The sequence below is a fragment of the Macaca thibetana genome, chromosome X (genome assembly GCF_024542745.1).
Source record: "Macaca thibetana thibetana isolate TM-01 chromosome X, ASM2454274v1, whole genome shotgun sequence".
NCBI classification, from domain to species: domain Eukaryota; kingdom Metazoa; phylum Chordata; class Mammalia; order Primates; family Cercopithecidae; genus Macaca; species Macaca thibetana.
This window is the reverse complement of record NC_065598.1, coordinates 71,100,162-71,126,153: the sequence shown is the minus strand read 5'-3', so window position 1 is coordinate 71,126,153 and position 25,992 is coordinate 71,100,162. Positions and strand designations below refer to the sequence as shown.

Here is a 25,992-nt window from a genome sequence, read left to right as displayed (position 1 = left end):
ACAAAGAGGATGTTACCACTGACACCACAGAAATACAAACAACCATGAGAGACCACTACAAATACCTCTATGGACACAAACTGGAAAACCTAGAAGAGATGGATAAATTCCTGGACACATACATTCTCCCAAGACTGAACCAGGAAGAAATTTATTTTCTGAACAGGGAATTAGTAACAAGCTCCAAAACTGAATCAGTAATAAATAGCCTACCAACTGAAAAATTGCCCAGGACCAGACGGATTCACAGCCAAGTTCTTCAAGATGTACAAAGAAGAGCTGGTAATATTCCTACCAAAACTATTCCAAAAAATTGAGGGGGAGAGATGCCTCCCTAACTCATTCTATGAAGCCAGCATCATCCTGATTCAAAAGCCTGGCAGAGACACAACAAAAAATAAAACTTTGGACCAGGCATGGTGGTTCATGCCTGTAATCTCAGCACTTTGGGAGGCCAAGGCGGGCGGATCACTTGAGGTCAGGAGTTCACGACCAGCCTGACCAACATAGTGAAACCCCATCTCTAGTAAAAATACAAAAAAAATAAAAAATTAGCTGGGTGTGGTGGTACATGCCTGTAGTCGCAGCTACTTGGGAGGCTGAGGCAAGACAATTGCTTGAACCAGGGAGGTGGAGGTTGCAGTGAGCCAAGATTGTGCCACTGCACTCCAGCCTGGGCAACAGAGCGAGACTCCATCTTAAATAAATAAATAAATAAATAAATAAATAAATAAATCAATCTTAGGACCAATAACCTTGATGAACTTGATGTATAAAAATTGTCAATACAATACTTGCAAACTGAATCCAGGAGCAATCAAAAAGCTAACACACCATGATCAACTAGACTTTTCCCTGGGATGCAAGGTAGGTTCAACATATGCAAATCAATAAATGTGATTCATCACATAAACACAACTAAAGACAAAAATCACATGATTATCTCAATAGATGCAGAAAAGGCTTTTGTTAAAATTCAGCATCCCTTCATGTTAAAAATTCTCAATAAACTTGGTATTAAAGGAACATACTTCAAAATAATAAGAGCCATCTATTACAAACCCACAGCCAACATCATACTGAATGGGCAAAAGCTGGAAGCATTTCCATTGAAAACTGACACAAGACAAGGATGTCCTCCCTCACTGTTTCTATTCAACATATTATTAGAAGTTCTGACCAGAGTAATCAGACAAGAGAAAGAAATAAAGGGCATCCAAATAGGAAGAGAGGAAGTCAAACTATCCCTATTTGCAAGTGACATGATTCTGTATCTAGAAAACCTCAGAGTCTCAGCCCAAAAACTCCTTCAGCTGATAAACAACTTCAGCAAAGTCTCAGGATACAAAATCAATGTACAAAAATCACTAGCATTCCTATATGCTAACAACATCCAAGCTGAGAGCCAAATTAGGAACACAAATCCATTCATAATTGCCACAAAAAGAATAAAATACCTAAGAATACAACTAACAAGGGAGGTGAAAGATCTCTACACTGAGAATTACAAAACACTGCTCAAAGAAATCAGAGATGACACAAACAAATGGAAAAATAGTCCATGCTCATGGATAGGAAGAATCAATATCATTAAAATGGCCATATTGCCCAAAGCAATTTATAGATTCAATGATATCAAATTACCAAGGACATTCTTCATAGAACTAGAAAAAAACTATTTTAAAATTCATATGGAACCAAAAAAAGAGCCCAAGTAGCCCAGGGAATCCTAAGCAAAAGGAGCAAAGCTGGAGACACCAAGGTTACCCGACTTCAAACTATACTACAGGGATATAGTAACCAAAACAGGATGATACTGGTACAAAAACAGACACATAGACCAATGGGACAGAAAAGGGAGTCCAGAAGTAAGGCCTCTCGCCTATAGCCATCTAATCTTCAACACAGTGGGTAAAAACAAGCAATGGGTAAAGGACTCCCTATTCTATAAATGTTGCTGGGATAACTGTCTAGTTATAGGCAGAAGATTGAAACTGGACACCTTCTTTACTCCATATAAAAAAATCAACTAAAGATGAATTAAAGACTTGAATGTAAAACCCAAAACTATAAAATCCCTGGAAGACAACCTAGGCAGTGCCATTTTGAACGTAGGAACAGGAAAAGATTTCATGACAAAGACACCAAAAGCAACTACAACAAAGCAAAATTTGATATATGGGACCTAGTTAAACTAAAGAGCTTCTGCACAGCAAAAGAAACTATCAACAGAGTAAACAGACAAGCTACAGAATGGGAGAAAATTTTTACAAACTATGCATCCAACAAAGGTCTAATATCCTTTAAGGAACTTCAACACATTTACAAGAAAAAACAAACAACCCCATTAAAAAGTGGGAAAAGGACATGAACAGACACTTTTGAAAAGAAGACAATCGTATGAAAAAAAGCTCAGTATCACTGATCATTAGAGAAGTGCAAATTAAGACCACAATGAGATGCCATTTCATGCCAGTCAGAATAGCTATTATTAAGAAGTCAAAAAATAACAGATATTGGCGAGATTGTAGAGAAAAATGAATGCTTATACACTGTTGGTGGGAGGGTAAATTAACTCAACCAATGTGAAAAGTAGTATGGTAATTCCTCAAAGAGTTAAAAACAGACCTACCATTCAAGTCAATAATCCCATTGCGTCTGGAATTGGTGGGTTCTTGGTCTCACTGACTTCAAGAATGAAGCCGTGGACCCTCGCAGTGAATGTTACAGTTCTTAAAGATGGTGTGTCCGGAGTTTGTTCCTTCAGACGTTCAGATGTGTGTTTGGACCTTCCTCCTCCTGGTGGGTTCATGGTCTGGCTGTCAGGAGTGAAGTTGCGGACCTTCGTGGTGAGTGTTACAGCTCTTAAAGGCAGCATGTCTGGAGTTACTTGCTCTTCCCAGTGGGTTCATGGTCTCGCTGGCTTCAGGAGTGAAGCTGCAGACCTTCAGGTGAGTGTTACGGCTCATAACTGGCAGCATGGACCCAAAAAGTGAGCAGCAGCAAGATTTATGGCAAAGAGCAAAAGAACAAAGCTTCCTCAGTGTGGAAGGGAACCCCAGCGCCTTGCCACTGCTGGCTCGGGCAGCCTGCTTTTATTCCCTTATCTGGCCCCACCCACATCCTGCTGATTGGTCCATTTTACAGAGAGCTGATTGATCCACTTTACAGAGAGCTGATTGGTCCGATTTGACAGAGTGGTGATTGGTCATTTACAATCCTTGAGCTAGATACAGAGTCACAGAGTGCTAATTAGCTAGATACAGAGACAGCTAGATACAGAGTACCAATTGGCGTATTTACAAACCTTGAACTAGACACAGAGTGCTGATTGGTGCATTTACAATCCTTGAGCTAGACACAGAGTCACAGAGTGTTAGTCCTCGAAGTCTCCACTAGGTTAGCTAGATACAGAGTACCAATTGGTGTATTCACAAACCTTGAGCTAGACACAGAGTGCTGATTGGTGCATTTACAATCCTTGAGCTAGACACAGAGTCAGAGTGCTAGTTAGCTAGATACAGACTTAGCTAGATACAGAGTACCAATTGGTGCGTTTACAAACCTTGAGTTAGACACAGAGTACTGATTGGTGTATTTACAAACCTTGAGCTAGACAGAGTGCTGATTGGTGCACATACTATCTTCCGGCTAGATATAAAAGTTCTCCAAATCCCCATCCAGTTCAGGAGCCCAGCTGGCTTCACCCAGTGGATCCTGCGCCAGGGCTGCAGGCGGAGCTGCCCGCCATCCCGATCGGCGCCTGCACTCTTCAGCACTTGGGCTGTAGATGGGACACGGCGCCACAGAGCAGGGGGCGGCACCCCTCCGGGACGCTCAGGCCAGGCCGGTAGCCCACAGCAGGGGGAGGAGCTCAGACAGGGCGGGCTGCTGGTCCCAAGCCCTGCCCCTCCCGGAGGCAGCCAAACCCTGTGAGAATTTCAGTGCAGCGCCGGTAAGCCGGCACTGCTGGGGGACCGGCACAACCGCGGCAGCTGCTGGCCCGGGTGCTAAGCCCCTCACTGCCCTGGGCCAGCGGTGCCCGCCGGCCGCTCCGTGTGCTGGGCCCGCCGCACCCGCGCCCGCCGGAACTCACACTGGCCTGGGAGCACAGCATGCAGCCCCGGTTCCCGCCCGTGCAACCCCGGTTCCCGCCCGCGCCTCTCCCTCCACACCTCAGGGCAAGCAGAGGGAGGGGACTTCGGCCGCAGCCAGCCCAGAGAGGAGCCCCACGGTGCCGCGGCAGGCTGAAGGGCCCCTCAAGTGCCGCCAGAGTGGACGCTGAGGCCAAGGAGGCACTGAGAGTGAGGGCTGCTAGCACTTTGTCACCTATCACCATTACTGGATATGTATGCAAAGGAATATATATCATTCTGTTATAAAGACACATGCATACATATGTTCATTGCAACACTATTCACAATAGCAAAGACATGGGATCAACCTAAGTGCTCATCAGTAGCAGATAGGATAAAAAAAAAATGTGGTACACATACACCATGGAATACTATGTAGCCATAAAAAAGAACGAGGTCATGTCTTTTGCAGGAACACGGACAGAGCTGGAGGCCATTATCCTTAGCAATCTAATGCAGGAACAGGATACCAAATACCACTTGTTCTCACTTAGAAGTGGGAGCTAAATGATGCAAATACATGGATGCAAATAGGGGAACAACAGACACTGGGGCTTACTTGAGGGTGGAGGGAGGGAGGAGGGAGAGAATCAGAAAAAGTAACGATTAAGTACTAATCTTTGTCCCTGGGTGACAAAATAAACTGTACAACAAACCCCCATGGTATGAGTTTACCTATGTAACAAATATACATATGTACCCCTGAATCTAAAAGTTTTTTTAAAATCAGTTTTGAGTTCTCTTGTTCTAGACTTTTTATCTAAATGAGTTCCAATTTGTCTATATCACTTATCAAAGTTCATTAGAACATTCATTCTGTTCCTGCCATCTTAATGACATCATGTTTCCCCTGCTCAATCCTGTCTTTGTGTCTCTGTAGATTAATTTTTTATGTTAGATCATTAGCACTAAAAGATGATTTTAATTAAAATAATACCCACAACCCATTCTTCCCCCCCACTCTCCTCTTCCCCAAGAGACAGACATTCTAATTTGGCATGACATTATCTGGCCTAACAGTGTCTGGCATATGAAGTGCCTAAAAGGTCATCTTCCATTGTTTTAGCTTTCTGGAATAGTTGAATTAAGTTCAAACTCAGGATGTTTTTCAAATGTTAAGTCTCTCTGGGGATGTTTTTCATAACATCTTTGAACTGGCTAACACGACAATAAATGAAACATGCTGCACTGGATTAAAAGGTTATTTCCCTAGTGTGTCAAGCTAACAGAGAACATGAAACTTCCCATCAGGCACTGGGCATCTCTGGCTGTCAGTGTAGCAACATTGTCTCCATTAAGTTCCTAACCTCCACCGCTCAGAGAACACTTTAGTCAAGAAACTACCCTTCACAGTGAATCCTGAGTGGCAGAAAGGCAAAGAAAAGAAGATGTAGGAAGAGTCAGAAATAAACAAAAGAGATTAGGGACTCTGTGAGCTAATAACCTGAGTCTAGGTAATCAAGACCAAAGACCGTGGGAAACCCATTATTTGACATTAAGAGTAAGGAAGAAACCTCATACAGGATCAGAGCCAAGCAAAAAATGAACAGTGGTCTACAATTGGCAGAGTAATTCTGGTAAGTTAGAATATTGAAGGACAGGACAAGAGTCTGTATTCCATGGAGATGAGATACCTGCAATTTACCACATTAGAATGATTACCTAAGAAAGACTATGGAAATAAATTTTAAAAGGGTGTTTCCTATGCAGACTTTAATGAGCACAGCGCCCCCAGAATGCCATGCGTATGGCTTTGGGCATCAGCCAGGATTGGCTTGAGTTGGGTGCTACCTAGTGAACTATTTCAAACTATGGTGCTCTGAGGACTTTTTTGCTGCCTTGGGTATGGGTAACAGTAATGAGTTGTGAGGGGTCAGAATAGAGAGCTAATAGTGATAAATGATTGCTAGGCTATTACAGAATTCTAACTAGAATGGCAACATACTTATTCTTAGGCCCAACCCCTCTTCTTTTCTGATATTCCACCCTTCTTCTTAGCCCTCTATCCTTTCCCTTGCTCCTGGATAGCCCATTCCTTGTCCCATGTAGCAAATAAAATGAATATGAGAAAATGCTTCTAATGGGGCGGGGGGGACATGGCCTTATTAACACGTGTGTTTGGATTCCTGGGTGCTTTTGTGGAATTATTGAAATTTTCCTTTCAATAATAAAAATTATTCAACAGCAGTTGTAAAAGTATTGTGCAGATGGTCAAGCTCATCTTAAAGTATTTTCCCCATATATAAATAGCCAATAACTACCATGTACCCACAAAAATTAAAAATTTAGGCCAGGTGTGGTGGCTCACGCCTGTAATCCCAGCATTTTGGGAGGCCGAGGCAGGCGGATCACGAGATCAGGAGCTGGAGACCAGCCTGACCAACATGGTGAAACCCCGTCTCTACAAAAATACAAAAATTATCCGGGTGTGATGGCACGTGCCTATAATCCCAGCTACTCAGGAGGCTGAGGCAGGAGAATCGCTGGAACCCAGGAGGCAGAGGTTGCAGTGAGCCGAGATCTCATGACTGCACTCCAGCCTGGGTGACAGAGTGAGACTCCATCTCAAAAAGAATAAAAATAAATAAATACATTTTTTTAAATTTAAAATTTACCCCAGTGGAGTTCACTTACTGATGGAGGATGCCTGAGTCCTTTGACCTTTGGCAGTGATGGGTCTTCTAGCTGTGAAAAGGTCTAGACATCTATCAGTTTGAGCATGACTACTGGGCTCCACTATAAGCATACCTGCAAAAGGAGTGTGATGAGGGTGGGATCTGAAACAGTAGTTTTACCACTTGGCATGGATTGCCTAGCAGTTGTGTACTTAGTGAAAGCAAGTCCAGAGTTAAATGGGAAGTTGCACTTCATGGAGTGATCAGAGATGGATTTTTTTCCCCCCGTAGGGCCCAAGTCTGTGAACCAAAGGGATTTTTTTTTTCTTGGTGAAAGAAATTCACCTTGAACCAATATCTAGAAGACCTATCTGGGGATCAACAAGGCCAGGAGAATATTTTGAAAATAAAATCAAAATACAGAAATAAACATTTGAGCCAATCTAAGACTTGTCCCACTGAGAGATACCTGCTTTGCCAAGTACATGCCTACCTCTCTAAGATTATAAGTGCTTTGAGGGTAGAGCTTGTGTTTCTCACTTCTGTTTTCCTCATGGCATAGTCTAACATGTAAAACAGGTATTTAATAAATGTGAAAACACTTAACGTACAACCACACCCATGTGACAGTCCCAGCCTTCCAGCAAGTTGTTTGTATTTTGTCCATATAGCCAAGAAAGTTAAGGAAGTGGAGTACTCAACTAAGCCCCGGATTCACAGACCTTCTTCAGTGTTGAACTATGCTATTCTTCACTGCTTAGAATATAGAAAAGGTATCGCTGTTTGAAGTACACATGTTAGGATGGCCTGGGAACTACCCTGATATTAAGAAGGAAGGCCAGAGATTTTATGGATGGTAAAACTGAGGCTCCCAGTTACCTGTAACAGTTACCTCAGTATCTCATGGGAAAACTACAGTGGGACCAAGATTGTTTCCTGGACCAGGACAGTAGTATCACTTTTGTTAACGGGATGTTTTGTATTTGAGTATGCATTGTCTTCAATTTACTTGGAACCACTTATGCATTATTCTTGTGTACTTACCTAAAATTAGCTGATCTATAGGGAAATGAATAGATATGTCTGTAATTCTTAGGGGATCTAAAATATAGTAATTAATTTGATGTTTATCTCTTTATGGTCTTGTTTTCTGCTTTGGAAGTTAGAATGAAGTCAGAAACGAGTAAAAGAAAACTATGATCATGGGACTTTTTATATATTAAAAAAAATAAAAAGAAGAAGAAAAAGAAGGCTGGGTGTCGTGACTCACGCCTGTAATCCCAGCACTTTGGGAGGCCAAGGCGGGTGGATCACGAGGTCAGGAGTTCAAGACCAGCCTGGCCAAGATGATGAAACCCCATCTCTACTAAAAATACAAAAATTAGTGGGGCGCAGTGGCAGTCGCCTGTAATCTCAGTTACTCGGGAGGCTGAGGCAGGAGAATCACTTGAACTCAGGTGGCAGAGGTTGCAGTGAGCTGAGATCGTGCCACTACACTCCAGCCTGGGCAATGGAGTGAGACTCCATCTCAAGAAAGAGAAAGAAAAGAAAAAGAAAGAAAGTTGGGCCAGGCACAGTGGCTCACGCCTGTAATGCCAACACTTTGAGAAGCTGAGGTGGGCAGATCATCTGAGGTCAGGAGTTCGAGACCAGCCTGGCCAACATGGTGAAACCCCATCTCTACTAAAAATACAAAAATGAGCTGGGCATGGTGGTGATTGCCTGTAGTCCCAGCTACTCAGGAGGCTGAGGCAGGAGAATCACTTGAACCCTGGAGGCAGAGGTTGCAGTGAGCTGAGATCATGCCACTGCACTCCAGCCTAGGTGACAGAACGAGACTCCATCTCAAAAAAAAAGAAAGAAAGAAAGAAACTTTTGTACTTGTCATGGTATCCCTAGTCCCTCTACTCTCCCCTCAAAATTTCAAATGGTGTCTTAACTGGGCATTATTAAATAGCTGAATTTATTTTAGCTCTTCCAAAGAATTCCCAGCTTTGTTCATCTTACAACTTCCAGTCCTTTATATTGCATCTTGCTTCCACAATGGAAGAAGAAAGTCACCATAATTTTTTTGGTGTACGTGAATGTCAGGTGTGTGTGTGTGCGTGTGTGTGTGTGTGTGTAAGGAAGAAATGTGTTGCTTGGGCGGGTATGCCTTGGGATGACAATACAGAGCTCTAGAATCCAGAGGCTGGAAGAGCAGTGCCTACTTCTCAGATGGATTTTGGCTTTATCTCTACCACTTTTCACTTCTCCTCTTGGGATAAGTAAGAACAGCTTTCTTATTTCTGACAGCATTTCCTCCAATAAAGACAAACAAAAAGTTAGTAGCCCTCTTATTAGTGGTTATTTTTATTGATAACTTACATTCCACTTGGTAAGGAACTCGGTGCTATGGGGATATTTCTGGACCGGAAGGCAACACACATCCCACATCTAAGGATGTGTCCGTGTTACCAAATCACTATGTAACACTGACAAGTAGTTTCCCCTTTCTGGGACTTGGTTACCCCACTTGTAAAATGGGGAGTTTGGGATGAGACTATCTTCCAAGATCCTTCCAGCCCTGTGGTTTAGTGATTATATTTCTGAAAAGAATGTTATAACATTTTTTAAAAATGCAGTTAACAGGATAAATTAGTAATAAGAAAAGAGATTAGAAATCATATGGAGAAAGTCAAAAGATAATTGAGCCTAAAGTTATTGCACTCAAGCATTAAATGTAACTCAGTGCTGCCTGGCAACAAAAGCACTCTTTGATTAGGATACAGTCCTTATATAAATGCATTCTCAGAAAGGGCCAGGCTACAGTGGCGTGGTTCTTCAGAAGACTCGCCATCTTCCACACACAATTGGGTCTTCCAGGTTGATTGCTCTGTTCCTAATATGCCATTATACTGCCCATATGGGTCTAGAGTCAAGGAGAAAGTGACTTTCTTTAGAAAGAAATACTCCACCTGACAAACAGTGATTATACTCTTCTATCACTCTTTCCTCAGATTTGAGAAAGAAAGCAGGCAAAAGTCCTGAAAATAAAATTATTTTACAAAGGCAAAGGGACTCAGATGTGTCAGTGAAGTTGAGCTACCTATAGTTACAAGGTTTAAAAGTTAAGACTAGTGAGGAGGCTGGCTATTCCTGACTTGAACCTATTAGTGCCTCTGCTTGTTCTTTCTACCCCTAATTCCAGTCTTAATGAATATTGTTTCCTAGCATTTGTATAGTGCTTTAATATATACAATGCATTTGTATATGCTTTCTCATTGATTCATGGTCTTATGCACCTACTCTTCTTGAAAATTTCTTTAGAGTGATGTCACAAAAATAGTACAGATAAAACTGGTAGGGAGAGAAAGAAAAGAAGCAGAAGGGAGACCCAAATGTTGAGACACCAAGCTACGACAAAAATGCAGCCACTATCACTTCTGCCTAGGAACATGATGGCAAAGAGGGTCCTTTTTAGATTGGTGGCTGCCAAAAATGAAGGCAGATGATACATACAGAGCCCTGTCACCACCAGCAGCACCCTACTTGCTATCCCTGACAAGACTGGGGTATGTATGTATAAAAATCAGAGGCATACAGCAAGAGACATGAGATGGAAGGGAGTAAAGAGTTCCCTCAGGCTCATCCCAGTATCACACAAAACTTAAATCAGAATTTCTTCTTGCATGTCAATTTTTTATGGTACATGTAATTAATTTCAGTTTTTAAAGATGAAAAAATAGACTGGGCCTGGTGGCTCACGCCTGTAATCCTAGTACTTTGGGAGGCCAACACAGTCGGATCACCTAAGGTCACGAGTTCCAGACCAGCCTGGCCAACATGGCGAAACCCTGCCTCTACTAAAAATACAAAAATTAGCTTGGGAGGATGAGGCAGGAGAACCCCTTGAACCCGGGAGGCAGAGGTTGTAGTGAAGCAAGATCGCACCATTGCACTCCAGCCTGGGGGATTGAGCGAGACTCTGGAAAGGAAGGAAGGATGGAAGGGAAGGAAGGGAGAACAGAGGGAGGAGGGAGGGAGGAAGGGAAGGGAGGGAGGGAGGGAATAGCTGGGCATATGGTAGCCTGTAATTACAGCTACTCGAGAGGCTGAGGCAGGAGAATCGCTTGAACCTGGCAGGCGGAGGTTGCAGTGAGCTGAGATCATGCCACTGCACTCCAGCCTGGGTGGCAAAGTGAGACTCTGTTTCAAAAAAAAGAGAGAGAGAGAAAGAGAGAGAGAGAGAAGGGAGAAAAGAAAGAGCGAGAAAAGAAAAGAAAAGAAAGAAAGAGAAAGAAAGAAAGGAAGGAAAGAAAAGAAAGAAAAGAAAGAAAGAAAAGAAAAAGAAAGAAAAGGAAAAGAAAGAAAGAAGGAAAGAAAGACAAAAATTAAATGAATTCTAGAGTGTTAGGAACTAAAAGAACCCTTAGATATAATCTAGTTTTTCTCCTTTATTGTATAGCTAGTAAAACTAAGTAGCAGAGAGGGGAGGGAGCTTGTCTGAGGACACCTAGCTAATGATTGTACTCTGTCCATTATACAGTATCCCCTCTTCTATATGAATTTTTTTTTTGCATATCTGTTGAATTTTTGGATTTTTTTTTTTTTTTTTTGAGACAGAGTCTCACTTTGTCCCCCAGGCTTAAGTGCAGTGGCACGATCTTGGCTCACTGCGGCTGCGGCTTCAACCTCCCAGGTTCAAGCAATCCTCCTGCCTCAGCCCACCAAGTGGCTGAGACTACAGTCACATGCCACCATGCCCGGCTAATTTTTTGTATTTTTTGTAGAGACGGGATTTCCCCATCTTGCCCAGGCTGGTCTCAAACTCCTGAGCTCAAGCAATCCGCCCACCTCGGCCTCCCAAAGTGCTAGGATTACAGGTGTGAACCACTACTCCCGACCAGAATTTTGGAATCTTTATCATGAGAGTGGAAATATTTAATAGAGCCATACTATACTTTTGAGATATATAGAGTGTAGCTGTGGTAATCTCTTTTTGATATCTTTCTCACCCTTAATATTGTTAAAACTTGTATGGTTGCTCATTTAAGCATGTTTCCTGTACTTAACATCATCATACCTCTGTATTTCTAGCTTAGGGTCTTAAAATCCTGATAGATATCAGAAAATAGAATTAGCCAAGTAGAATTTTGGATTAGAATGTGCTCCCTGTACTGTTGCTGATTCTGTCATCCATTATACTGACTAAAGCTAGACTGGGAAGAATCAGACTAGACAGAGCTAGCTGGGCTAGCTTGGAAAACTGTCCGTGGGCCTATTTGCTATAGTAGTGCCATCTCCTTGCTTCATTACAGTCCCTAACCCAACCTGTAGATTCCTCATCTGTAACAGCTTGCTGGTCAGTTGCTTTCTTTCCAGTGTGACAGCTAAGGTCCTGGTCAGCTTCATTAGACATGTTGTACCTGATAACTGGTCTTCATACTGGCCTTGCTTTGTTCCCAAGAATATTCTGGCACCAATATTTCTGAGGCTACTCTGGTCTGGAATCCAACCATCCATGATTCTCCTTTTACAATCATCTATTAACTCTTTGATCTCTCTCCTCTCTATATTCTGACTACTACTCCCTTACCTGTCACATCTAAATCATCTTCCAGGTCTATACAGCACAGCTATGTAGTTATACTTACATCTAACATCTCCTTTCCATTCCTGTTTCCTCCTCCTGAATTCTAATCTTTTTGACATCTCACACCTGAACATTTTTTCCTATCTTCCTACGCTCTGTCTCTCCCACTTTCACTGGTCCTAATATTCTTCACTACTCAAAACCCTTCAGCATCTTCCTGAATTACAATTTAGTTGGCCTCCACAGTATACTTCAGTTTATCTTTCCACTATATTTTCTTGTTTGTACCTATTTCAGCCAAACACTATTCCCTAAATTCTCTCCCCTTTTTTCCTACCATTCAACATCATTGTTTAACCAGTTTTTACAAAGTACATACCATGTTACAAGCACTATGTGAGCTAGGCCCTGTGGAGTTGGGGGTGTTGGTGCTTAGTCTTTTGGGGGTATCAGATATAAAGTAGTAAAGCTTGTATGAGATGATGAACACAGAGGAGATAAAAATTCTTTGAGAATACAGAGAATGACAGAGACTAATTTTGTTTGGAGTAGGTAATCAAGGAATGTGTCAAGGAAAAACTGAGTAGGGAAGAGGACAGAGAGGTGAAAGGGAAGTTGGGAAAGGGAGGAAGGGAAGGAATGGGAAAAGGGGACAGAGATTCCAAACAGAGAGAATATCAAGTGCAAGGCACCCAGAAGCAAAAACAAATGGTTTAATATTAAGGGAGCAGAGAGGGTTAGAATATTTAGGAACATAGTGGGAAGTGAACAGAATGAAAAGAAGATACAACTGGAGAAGGTGAGGATTGATTGAGGAAAGTGTTTTGCAAAGCAAAACAGTTTTAAGGTACCTTGTCTACTTGCTATGATTCTATAGCAGTTGTTTAGAAGATAGACTGAAGTGGGAGGGAGACTTGTAGCATTTCATGAAGGTCCTTCTGCCTGGAATACTTTTCTCTCCACTGAACTTCCCCATCCTCACCTCCAGAAAGGTCATCCTTCAAGGTCTACCTTAATGTTGCTGCTTTTAGTGAAGCCTTCCCAAATCTCCCTCCTCTCTAGAATTCTAGAATTGGAGTAATTTCCCTCAATTTGGGATTCCCATAGCAACTTTCTGCCTCTCTTTCAGTGGATTATACTTACGATTTGTCTGTAGCTTGCTTTCCCCCTCTAGACTCGGAGCATCTTGAAAACAGAGATCTAGCCTCATTTATCTGTCTTTTCTATGCTGTACCTGATACAATACCATGATCACCGGTAGTACTAATAATTTTGATGAATTGATTTAAATTGGTGTCCCAGAGATTGGCACTACTCAAACTCCAAAGGCTATATTGCCCCAGGCCCATAGGCAAAAACATGACTTACTTTCTCACCTTGATTTTTTTTCCCCCAGTTGGGAAAAGCCAGGGACAGCCTCAACACAAATGCTGGTGTGGGTCATCTAGACTCTGAGACCTTAGACTTCAAGGCCACTGGGGACGAGGATAGCACCCTACAGGATCTATGAGCCTTTCTCAAGCCTGACTGAGGGGAAGGGCAGATAGGAGGGATTGCTTTTCCAGTCTAATGGAACATTTCCTTGCTTCAAAATACCATCTCCATGCTAATGTTATTTTAATGCCATTACACTGTGTAATTTACTGTGATGAGCAGAGCAATTTGTTGTACATTCTTCCAAAAGTGTTAATCAATTTTAGCTCAAAATAGATTTTAAAACCCCACCTAATTTACTGTCCTAAAATGCTGATCAGTGGGGGAACACTAAAGCAAGCCCAGAGTTGTTTGTATTGTAACTGTAAGAAATTATAATTCCTCTCCAAAATTATTTTTATAAGCAGCCAAGGTATAAGTAAATAGGTATGTAGGAAAATATATACCTTTAGTTGTCCTGTTTATAGCTGAGATTTGAAAAGTCATAGGAAAGGACTAAAGGATTGTCTGCTCAAGGTCTAGCCTACTAATTCTGGAGAACAAAGGCCCAAATTATTGATAATCACTGAGTTAATATCTGTGATACTCAGTTTTCTCTTTTCAAAAAAATTAGACCCTAATAGAACCCAACTTATGAGGTAATTAATTATACATCCAAGCTCCCATGTCCCCCCTCTACCTCTTCTTTATCTCTTGCCAAAGTGTATCTCCTCTCTATTCTCAACCCTATAAGATTCCCTTTACTTCAGAGTCATAAATCCTGGGTGCTTGGCCAGATTTTTCTATTAGAAGCAATTTGTGTTCTTAGGGAAATAACATCCCAGAGTAAAGTTGCAGCAGCACTAATATGTCCCCTGACATAGTGTTCTTGTCCTGTCTGAAAAGATTGGATAATTGGCTAGACACAGTTGCTCATGCCTGTAATCCAGCACTTCAGGAGGCCGAGGCAGGTGGATCGCTTGAGGTCAGGAGTTCAAGACCAGCCTGGCCAACATGACGAAATCCCATTTCTACTAAAAATACAAAAATTAGCTGGGCATGCTGGTGCATGCCTGTTAATTCCAGTTACTTAGGAGGCTGATACACGAGAATCGCTTGAACTCTAGAGGGGCCGCTGCCTTCCACCTGGGTGATGGAATGAGACTCTGTCTCAAAAAAAAAAAAAAAAAAATTGGATAATTGTTGATACTTAAATATATTGTTCCTATATATATTTCATGGTACATTAATTTTTACTGATAATCGATGCTTATCTGTGGCAGCTGTTCTTTATTTTCCTACCTGAAAGGGTATAGAAGTACAGATCAGTAACATGTGGAAACTTGTATTTCTCTAGCCCTGTTTTAGTCAGGGGTTGGAACTGGTAAGAATCATGGAGATGGTATTTTGTGTTTTAAGAAAAAACACCTAGTCTCTTGGTCAGGAAACTTGGGGGTTTTTTCATAGATCTGTCATTGTGTTGTTTTACAACCTTGGCTATCATAGTCTGTCTTTCCATACCTTGGTCTTCCTGGTGATAAAAATGGACTTGCTTGTAGTTAACTATAGACATAAGGGATAAGAAGACATTAAATTATTGAAATCTAAAAGTAATTTGCACTTTATCAAGTTCCTGCCAACATGGACTTAGTGGAGGGGCAAAAGAGGAGTAAATGATAGCTGAAGCTCTACTGAACTCCAAAACAAAAATGTACAGAGTAATCCATGATGGCAGTATGATTCCATCTGATTCATAGGGTCCTCTTTGAAGCAGAGGCAGATATCCAATCTGTTCATTCAATTCTACTACAAATGAGCCCTCCTTGACAAAGGATGGGGACTTGGACATTGCTCTCCACTCCTCTCCATGTTTTAAAACTCTCCAGCCCTTTTCTGTGTAAATACAAGTAAGCATATTTTTTCTCTTTTCTCTGGCACCCATTGTTTACTGCCTATGCATCAAATCAGATCTCATATAAAATGAGAAGAAAATGTGGCAATTCTAATATATAAGTGTTAGGGGAAGCCCAGAGTCATCTAACATTTTTAAAACTGAGAGACTGCCTAATACAATCTTTATATTTTATAGATAAGGGGGCCGGGCGCGGTGGCTCAAGCCTGTAATCCCAGCACTTTGGGAGGCCGAGACGGGCGGATCACGAGGTCAGGAGATCGAGACCATCTTGGCTAACACGGTGAAACCCCGTCTCTACTAAAAAATACAAAAAACTAGCCGGGCAAGGTGGCAGGCGCCTGTAGTCCCAGCTACTCAGGAGGCTGAGGCAGGAGAATGGTGTGAACCCAGGAGGCAGAGCTTGCAGTGAGCTGAGATCCGGCCACTGCACTCCAGCCTGGGCGACAGAGCAAGACTCCGTCTCAAAAAAAAAAAAAAAAAATTATAGATAAGGGAATAGGCCCAGATGGGTAAAATATCTTATAGATTGAATCATGTGAAACTGTTACTGCTTCTTGTTTCTCAATATTGGACCTACTTTTTATAGTATATTGCATGCATTAGGATAAATGACTATACAATTGAGATTCTTATAATAGCTGCTTGACTATCAATACCATGTGCTTTTTAATAAAGGGATAGATACTCAGCTGGGGAGAAGGTCTAGGGACAGGGGGAGGGCAAGATGTTGTAGTGGCATGTGGCAGATACCCCCATCTCATCTCCTATCATTTTGCATATAGATACCACTCAGGTAGGTGGGCAGGAGATGAAAGGCTACAGATAGATGTATGTCCTATGCCCTAAAAATATCAGATGATGCTGGGGCCTTTTCAGAAAACCTAATCTTCTTTGTAGTCACATTTTTAAAAATCTTGCTGTGGAGGAATACTTGTCAAAGTCCAAGTTAAAGTCCTGGAAGTTGAGAAACCAAGGAATTCTCTACCTCCTTCATCCTTAGCAGTCAAATTTTAAGGCACAGAAAGAGAAAATCTGAATATGATATATATGTGTGTATGTGTATGAATTGCCTTGTTTTTGAAGAGCATCTGATCATTTGAAATAGAAATGAGGCAAACAAAAATAAAGTTAATTGCCACACACAAACACACATACAAACACACCTTATCTCAGGTTAGTCTTGTCTTTGCTTTGTGTCCTTCTTAATCAGGCAACCATGATTAGGTTAAATGTATTACTATTTGGAGGAAGGGATAAGTTGTCTGCTTCCTCGGATTTCAGTTTTGAATAATACCATGGCCCAGAGGTTATAGAAGGATCTAGGATGTATGAATGAGTGTGAGTTTCCAAATTGACTTTATGTGGTAGGTATAAATTGTGAAACAAAAACATTGTGAAACAAAAACAATAGCAGTGATGAAGTCAGTCTGGAAACAGGTAAATCCCAGTGAGCCTTTTAAGACCCCTCTAGCTGAAATAACCTATAAAACACAAAATAAAACAAATTTAATGACCGATATTATATATTTGAAATGTGCAGGTTGGACAGCATTTGGACTTGGAATGAAACAATAAGAGGTTACATTCATGGATAACCAACAAGATAAGGCTATTGTTGCCTCAGCCAGCGGAGAAAACACTCTGATTAATGGGGTCAAAGAAAATGGTAAGGGAATTTAATTATAGTATATAATATCTCTCCTGGTAGTCCTCTGTTATTACTATAGATTTTCAATACCCATAAAGTTGAGACAGGTTGAGCTCAGGATGCCTCTGAAATGAATGTTAATTGTAAACTTTATTCCACCAAATATCTAACTGGGCTATAAGAGTCCCTAAGAGGCATTGAATCTGACCCCTTTGCCCTCCCAAATCATATCTGTCAGATGAAGTTCCTCAGAATTCCTAGTGAATTAGAAATATGCTCTGATGTGAGGCTTAGAACTTCTAGAGTAGCTGGGCGCAGTGGCTCAAAACTGTAACCCCAGTACTTTGGGAGGCCGAGGTGGGCAGATCATTTGAGGTCAGGAGTTTGAGACCAGCCTGGGCAACATGGTAAAACCCCGTATCTACCAAAAATATAAAAAATTAGCCCGTATGGTGGCAGGCGCCTGTAATCCCAGCTACTCGGGAGGCTGAGGCATGAGAATCACTTGAACCCAGGAGATGGAGATTGCAGTGAGCCAAGATCACACCGCTGCATTCCAGCCTGGGCAATAGAGCAAGATTCAGTCAAAAAAAAAGAACAAGAGAGAGAGAGAAGAAGGATGGAAGGAGGGAAGGGAAGGGAAAGGAAGGGAAGGGAAGAAAGAAGGAAAGGAAGGGAAGGGAAGAAGGAAGGAAAGGAAAGGAAAAAGGAAGGAAGGAAGGGGAACTTGTAGAGTCACTAGGAACTTCCAGAACATGGATCTAGGGGACAGGCCTGAGCCTCGTAGCTCAAAAGTATTAATGTTCCATCTAAGCATTTTCCCCTTAAAAGCCTTGACTTTCCAATTGATCAAGCAGTCCAATTCTTTTCTCATTTCTGAGGAGAGCTTTGCCTTTCTCTGAGGAAGAAACTTGGCCTAAATAATAATTATTTTTCACTTGCATGAATGTTCAATATAAAATCAGGGTTGTTCTTTAATGTCATAGTTTTTATTTGTAAAGATAGAGATGTGAAGGCTTAGCTTATATAATAAGATCAAGTACCAGAAACTGATCAAGGGAAAGAAAGTTAATGAGTCTGGTCTAAGACCCTTAATTTTATTCCTGTCATTTCTTTCCCTTTTTCTTAGACTCAGAGGACCAGGATGTGGCAATGAAGTCATTTGCAGCTCTAGAAGCTGCTGCACCTATCCAGCCTATACCGGTGGCGCAAAAGGAGACCCTGATGTATCCCAGGGGTCTCCTGCCTCTACCCTCTAAGAAGTCCTGTATGCAGAGCCCACCCTCTCCGTTGGGCCTGATTGAAGCACCCGAACATGCTGCCAATAGTGCTTCTGTGAATGCCATCTCCCTCACATCTGGCATTGCAAAAGGCCTGAACACATGGTCACTTCCCAATGAATGTGAGAAAGCTCCATTTGCCATAGTGGAGCCTGCAGGCATGTCAGCTCTGAATGGGGACTGCCTCATGCAGCCAAGTCGGACTTGCTTAGGCTGCTTCATGGAATCCAAGGATGCAGTAGATCCTGAGCCAGGGATCAGTCTGAAAGTTGGTGATCTAAATAGGGATTATGAAACGTGTGCAGTCTCTGATATAGGGATTCAGTGTATTAATGCTGGAGAAAATATGAAATATGGAGAGCAGCTGCTCTCAGACCAGCTCCTAGGCTTCCCCCTGCATAAATCAAGGGCAGGAGACAGACGAGAAACTGAGAAACCTGACATTGACTTGGAGGATCCAGCTCAGAAAAGCTATTATGAGGCATTACTGTTAGACAAGTGCAATACAGAAGAAGCTTTGCTTGCAAATTCCAATCAGGATTGGGGTTACTTTGAGACTTTCATTAGTGAAAGTAAGATTGAACTTCTTGACCTCTGTTCCAAGAATGAGCTGTCTGTCAACCTATTCTCTGAAGAAGATGTGGATAACTACATGTTTGATGACGATGAATCAACACTAGGCAGTGATGTCTGCTCCCTGAAAATTCGGTATGAGTCCTTTCAGGACAACGTTCGAGACAAGACTACTCTTTTGATGCAGGAAGATGCCCAATTCAACTTTTTCCCCAGCGTCTTTACTACCTGCCCCAAGCGAGAGTCTAAGAGTGGGGCCCTGAAGCAGAGCAGTGATTTTTCCCAATTCAAGGTCCCTGATGTGAGCATCATCTGGGGGGAGGAAGATAAAAACTTGGACAAGAAGAAAGGCAAAGAGGAAGGACAGGAAGACAAAGGTGTAGAGAAGAAAGATGGAAAGGATAATGGAGAAAAGTCTGCCTTAAATAAACCATGCAGTGGGACTGAAGTAGAGCAACTTAAGAATCCAAAGCAGGGCCATCTTGCTAATTGCTTGGATACATCAGGGAATTTCAGTGATGATAGTTCCTTCATTGAGATCTCATATGATTCTATGGGTGAGATCAGGGACTGTAGTCGCTATATGGCTCGGGACACTAATTCTGGCAGCTCCTCCTCCCAACAGAACTATGGGCTGCGAGCCAAGAGAAAAGTCAGATACAGTGAAGATTATCTATATGATGTTGACTCACTAGAGGGTGAAAAAGTAAATGAGAGGAAGGAATGGCTGCCAGTTGGTTCCAAAGAGGAAGATGATGATGAATGGTGTCCCAAAAAGAGAAGAAAAGTAACCCGTAAGGAGCCCCCTGTTATTATCAAATATATCATCATTAATCGCTTTAAAGGTGAGAAGAACATGCTGGTGAAGTTGGGTAAGGTGGATGCCAGTGAGACAACAGTGAATTTGAGTGAGAATCAGCTCAACAAATATGCCAAACTGGCACCCTTGAAAGGCTTCTGGCAAAAGAAGAAGCAGAGAAACACCAACACGGACTCCATCAAGACACCTTTTTCCCAAAAGCAAAGCTTTGAACCAGGTAGCTTTGAGGTGTCATTTCTGCCACCTGCTCGCAAACGAAAATCTAAACTTGGCAACAGGCACAGGATTCAAAGAATCCCATCCATTGAAATTTCAGCAAGTAGTAAACAGATTTCATTATGCAATGATCAGAGGCAAGCTAGTAATCGTAAAGAAGATGGAGGCCTAAAAGGTACACTGAAGTCAGCACCTCTGGGTGCCCCTAGCTGTGCAAATGGATCACATTTAAATGACATCACAGGCCCTGACTCTGTGAAAGTCAAAGCCCAAGACACAGAGTTTAAGGGGCCAGAGAGGAAAGTGCTCAACAAAATCAAATTTAAAAGTGAAGCTAGGTTAAAATCTAAGAAAGTCAAAGCTGCTGGGCAAGAAAGCAAACCAATTGTTCAAATGAGCCCTCTCTTGGAAGACCAATCCTCCAAGGCTAATTTGAAGAATGAAGTTATTCCTGGGACCTCAAACAGTTGCCATCTATCTGAATTTCATGAGGCAAAGGCTGCTAAGAATTCCACTTTTCTACCAACGACCTGCTCTTCTGAAATGCCTTTATCATCAGCTAATGTTACCACTAATATACCTGTTATCCCTGGAGGGTATCTGCAGACATTGTTAGATGCTTCTGACTTGTCAAATAACACTAGTATCTCATACTTCACCCACCATTCTCCAGAGCAAAATGAAGGCAGCCTCACTCAAACTGAAAAATCATTTGTACCCCTCCAGCCTACCCAGGACTGTGTGCTCACCTCATCCTCTGACTCTGAGCTGCAGCAGTCATCTCATAACTTCAAAATGGAATCAAGCAACTATGGAAATGTGTGGCCCAACAAGGCTACGCCTGGCACCCAGGAATTCATGGCTGAAGTCTCAAGGGAGATAGCCCCAACCCAATCCAGTGAATTTGGAGCCTCCCAAGTAGTCTCCATGGAAAATAACCTCACACCTACAACATACAATCCAATCTGCCTCAGTAGTGGTGGCAGTAATTGCAACAAGGTCCTGTATGACTCCGTGCAAGATACCCAACTCCCATCTGATGACTCTTACCAATTATGTCACTTTAATAATGGAGAAATCTGCTTTCCTTTCCAACAGGGGCCAGTCAATATGGATGATGGTCGGCTCTTTAGCTTTGATTCAATGGCCCCACTCTCTGTCAGCTCAAGTAATTATTGCTCCTTAAGCTTGAAGTCCTGTGAAAAGGATGGCGATGATGATATCACTGATGACTTCCTGGCCCATTGCAGCCCTAAGCTGGTGATCCAGCAAAGCATTGATGAGATAGCACCACTGAAGGAGTCCACTGATCTCCTGGATATATCCAACTTCACCCCTGACAAATTCCGTCACTCTTCCCTTTCAGAGATGTCCCCACCGGACACCCCTAGTCTTTCCCCTCAAATTACCAGATGTGAGAGTATGAAGACACTAGGAACACTGAAGGGGTTCCAAGAGGGTGTCCCAGGACCATTGGACAGTGTGGAAAAAATCAAGTGGGACTGCAGTACCCTTTCACGGCAGGTCCAAATGGAGGATGGATTTACTTTAAATAACCACCAGTTTCAGTTCCATATGTTCAATGATGAGGATTCTCTCAGCCTGCTCCAAAAAAACCCTTGCCTGTCAACATTTAATGATCCATCTGGTCAAAATAGTACCAACAACAAAGTGTCAAAATCAAGAAAGAAAAGTTCACCCAACAAGAGTGGGGCTATGAACCAAAGCTCTTCTCAGAAAAACACCAGGAAAAAATCCCTCAAAGGCAACAACAAGGGGATTGAAAAGCCACCTAGCAAAAACTCCCGCCAGGTCCCTAAGTCCACAAAGAAAGGGAAATACATGGCTGCCATCAATGGAGAGAAAATGCAAATTGGCATTGGCCGTGGGGGAAGCCAAACCAACACCATATCCTCCACTGGGAAGACATTGGCTGAATGTATCCAACATGGTGGCCCTATGGCCTCTATGAAGATGCCAAGTCAAAAGGGACTTTCTGGAGATTGGGCCTTGGGGAAGGAGAGCAGCCCAGGCTGGAGTGATATGAGCATGGGCACCAACACCAACAGCCTTCTGGATGATGACCAACGGGAGTTTCAGGAGCCTTCCTATATCTTGTCCAACATTGCCTCTGGTATGGCAGATGTGCAGAGATTCATGATGGCCTCCATAGAGCCCCTGTGGGAACCCATGGAGCACCATGGGGATCCCAAAATATTCTACTCCTCTGAGTCCAATAGTCTAAAATTAAAAACCCTCAAAATATTGGCTGGGACACCACAGGAGTCTAAGAAAAAGATCAACAGTGGGTCCCCAGGAGCCACTAAGAATCACAGGTCAATCAAGGGTGTGAGCAAAAGCAATGGGAAAACAACAATAGGTGATCCTGGTCGTGCAAACATGCCTGGTTATAACGAGGACTCTCGCTCTACCTTCTTTGATAAAAAGTATAGTAACATGAGCACTTTAGGCAATAACGGACCGACACACAAAAAGCTGTATCGTCACAAATCCAGCTCCAAGGCCCTGAGAGATGAGAAATGTAAGGGAAAGCACATGGAGCGAGAACAGGTCCACAAGGATGAGTCTGGGACAGCTTCTTTTGAAAAACTGAGGTAATACTGCACCAATATGGCTGAGATGATGCACCCTTAGCTCTCCTACTACCTACTAAGCCCGCAGTCCCTCATTTTTTCCCTCTTGAAAGCAAAAATTTGCATGAAAGAAACTGTCCCAATCCCTTCTTTTTCAAATTAAAAAGAAAATTTTAAAGTGCATGAAAATCCCTATACCTTTAAGCCACCCAAAAGATTGGGCAATTTTGTTGTGGCTTGGCTAGGGATAAGCTCTAACAAAGCTATTTTTTCTTCTGCTATTCATCACTAGTTACTACATATTAAGAAAATAGAACTAAAATATGCTCTTGAATGATTTTTGGAAGCGAAAGTCTTTGCAGTAAGACAGATTTTGAAAAATAGAATTTAAAAGTCATGTAGACAAAAAGCCAAGATCATTTAAACAAAAGAGCATTATTTGGAAAACAAAATCTGAACATGCAGCAATTAGGAGGGCTTTCTAGTGCCCTGTGCTATTTGTATCTTTTTCTACATCATACGGCATCTAGTATGATGTTAACAAATTTAACTTGTATGATCCCTTTGTGGGACATACACCAAAACTAACTAAGATGGCATAAATTGTTTGATTTTTCTGCAGGGATTCCGACTACAATCTCCTAAAAGCAGAAACAACCTTTTGGGTTTTACCTGTGTTTGAAGAAGAGACTCGCATTTTCCAGAAAGACATTTGATGTTTGTGTTTTATTTCTTTCAAAATATGCCTTGTGGTATGTATGTTGACATGTAAGTGCTTAAAGAAAAGAATTTTAAATTGTGGGAATACGTCTTTGGCTTTTGAGCAAACCCCTCTCTTTCCTCTCTATCCCTCTTTTCTCTTCTTCCCCTCTCTCCGCTCTTTTCCCTCCCCTTCACCCCCTTCCTCCCTTCTCCTTCCTCCCTACCTCGCTTCCTCTCCCCTCCTCCCCCTCCCTCACCCCCCTCCCCCCTCCCCCTTCCCCCCCCCTCCTTCCTCCCCTCACTTCCCCCTCCCCTCCCCTTCTTTTCGCCCCCTCCCCCTCCCTTCTCCTTCCCTTCTCTCCCCTTCTGCCCGTCTCCCCTTCCCCTCTCCCTCCCCCCCCTCAGCTTTAATCTCATGTTCTATGTAAAAGACTTAAAAAGTCATACAGTTGCACAAGTAGTTTATGCACTATTTACCCACAAGGAAAAAATTGAAAACATTGTGCCAAAACTACAAACAAGTGACTGTACTGTATATATTTTTACTTCTATATCAACATTTGGTTGTATTTGGGGAACTTGTCCCTGTTAATTTACTAGAAACATTCCAGTGATTCTTGCTGTTAACCACCCCCACTTATGTGGATAGCACCTGTAGATCATGGTGGAAAAATATGTTGTGTTACACAATTTACCAAAATTAAAGGATAGTGTTTGAAATGTGCCAAATTTTCTTACCTCATCTCACAGATTCACCCACAGTTTAAACCTCATTAATTATTTTTAAATGGATATATACACACCCAAACATATATATGTATATATATGTGTGTGTATATATATGTATACACAAACACACGTTCTTTTAAAATTTTAAACTCTACTGTCTTGTATGGAAACAAGGCTAAACAAGGCAAAATAAAGATTTGCTTGTTCCATTGTCTAAGGGTTAAAATTTTGGAAAAATCTGAAGACCACAACAGCTAATTCCATCAGGGACCCAAGTATATGCATTTACAGAACGTTTTACAAGGAAACAAAACAGCTGCTTTGAAAGTTTGTTTTCTAAAAGCAAAATCTGTAGCTGAAAATTATTTAAAGTGAAAGTTATATTGCTGATACTTTATATCTCAGTTTTATATATTTTATAATAGTCTGGGATAAATTATAAAAATAGCTATAAAATCAACACTAATGATAAATGAAGTCTATAGAATGCTTTTATTTAAATAGTTTCCTAAATGTTTTATTCCAGTTTTGTCAAAAGTGCACTCATATCATGGCTTTAGTGTTCTTTCAGTGTTTAATCTTGCAATGCCAATGTCATTTAAAGAAAATGTTAAGGCATCCCAGTTCAACCAAATTTTTACATTTACTATCAGATAAGATGAACAATTTGTGGCAACAACTGATTTGGGCCATATATACTTAGTCTGAGGATAACCAATATTTGATGCCACACGTTAAACTTAAATCTCAATTTTAAGTACAAATTTTAAAATCACATTTTTTATTCAGTACCCCCCTACTTTTTAAAAAAATTTCACAGCTCCAACATTCCTCACTACTAATTTTTCTTCCCCTTAATTCACCACTTGACTTCTAACATTTGATCTCTTTTATTTGCACAATTGAAGGCCTGTGCATCTGATGACTGATGCGTTATGGCACAGATGAGATAATGGATGTGAGAGCGCTTTGTAGATCATAAAGTGCTATACAGATATAGGGGATTAATATTATTAATATTGTTAGTTGTTGTCGTTGTTACTATTCTTACTAATATTGTTACTAACCTATTAACTTGTGAATATATAGGCTGGGGTGGGAGGGTGGAGAGTAAGTGGGAAGGGAAAAAGGGGATTTAACAAAAAAAGGGAAGATGTTTCAAAAGGAAAATTTTAAGCAAAATATGAACCTACCTAGTCAATGCCACCTAAGTGTATTCACAAACAGAGAAGCAACATTTGAAAGTAGTCAGAGAGAAATGGAAGGAAACCTGTCATGTATATAAGTATATATACTTCCCGGTCCATGATTCCTTTCACCAGCCTGCTCTATTCCTTACAGCTGGGTCGTAAAATGAACAAGCCTGTGTTCTTGATCTTGTGTGTTCCCAGCGTCAGTCTCTTGTGTCTGTGGGGATGCGTGGGTGAGGAGCATTCTGTGAGGCTGGTACAGGCCCATTCCTAGGCTTTGATGTTCTGTGTGCAGTGAGCCCTGGAAAATTACTTAGTGGAAAGGCACCAGATGAAATATGTCTCCTGCCCTATAGCTACCATCCAAAAGGGAAAATAACCAAACTGGAAAATCTTCTTCTGTTTCTCTTTTCTGATAGCTAGCTGTACTAGATGCTATGGCCAGTCCCTAGAAACTGGTCTTTGTTTTTTTGTTTTTGTTTTTGTTTTTTCTGTTTTGCAGCTGAATTTTGGCTTGGAATCACCAACTCTGCCTGTATTGTGATCTCCAAGACTCCAGACCTCAGAGTCACCTGCTGGCTTAGAG

The 25,992-nt window shown here is 41.8% G+C and overlaps 1 protein-coding gene across 1 annotated transcript; it reads left to right on the top strand.

Moving 5' to 3' along the window:
• Positions 1–16,326: 16,326 nt before the first annotated feature.
• Positions 16,327–23,595, top strand: NEXMIF (neurite extension and migration factor). Its single transcript, XM_050776290.1, has 3 exons — positions 16,327–17,320; positions 18,432–22,806; positions 23,408–23,595. Exons 1-3 carry the CDS (start codon positions 17,242–17,244, stop codon positions 23,499–23,501), a joined length of 4,548 nt encoding a protein of 1,515 aa, XP_050632247.1. The 5' UTR covers positions 16,327–17,241; the 3' UTR covers positions 23,502–23,595.
• Positions 23,596–25,992: the final 2,397 nt, after the last annotated feature.

Excerpts from the sequence above, each read along its gene's own strand:
- NEXMIF (XM_050776290.1), top strand. The coding sequence starts at position 17,242 with ATGGATAACCAACAAGATAAGGCTATTGTTGCCTCAGCCAGCGGAGAA. Across the intron at positions 17,321-18,431 it reads TAATGGGGTCAAAGAAAATG|ACTCAGAGGACCAGGATGTG; the intron begins GTAAGGGAATTT and ends CCTTTTTCTTAG. Across the intron at positions 22,807-23,407 it reads GCTTCTTTTGAAAAACTGAG|GGATTCCGACTACAATCTCC; the intron begins GTAATACTGCAC and ends ATTTTTCTGCAG.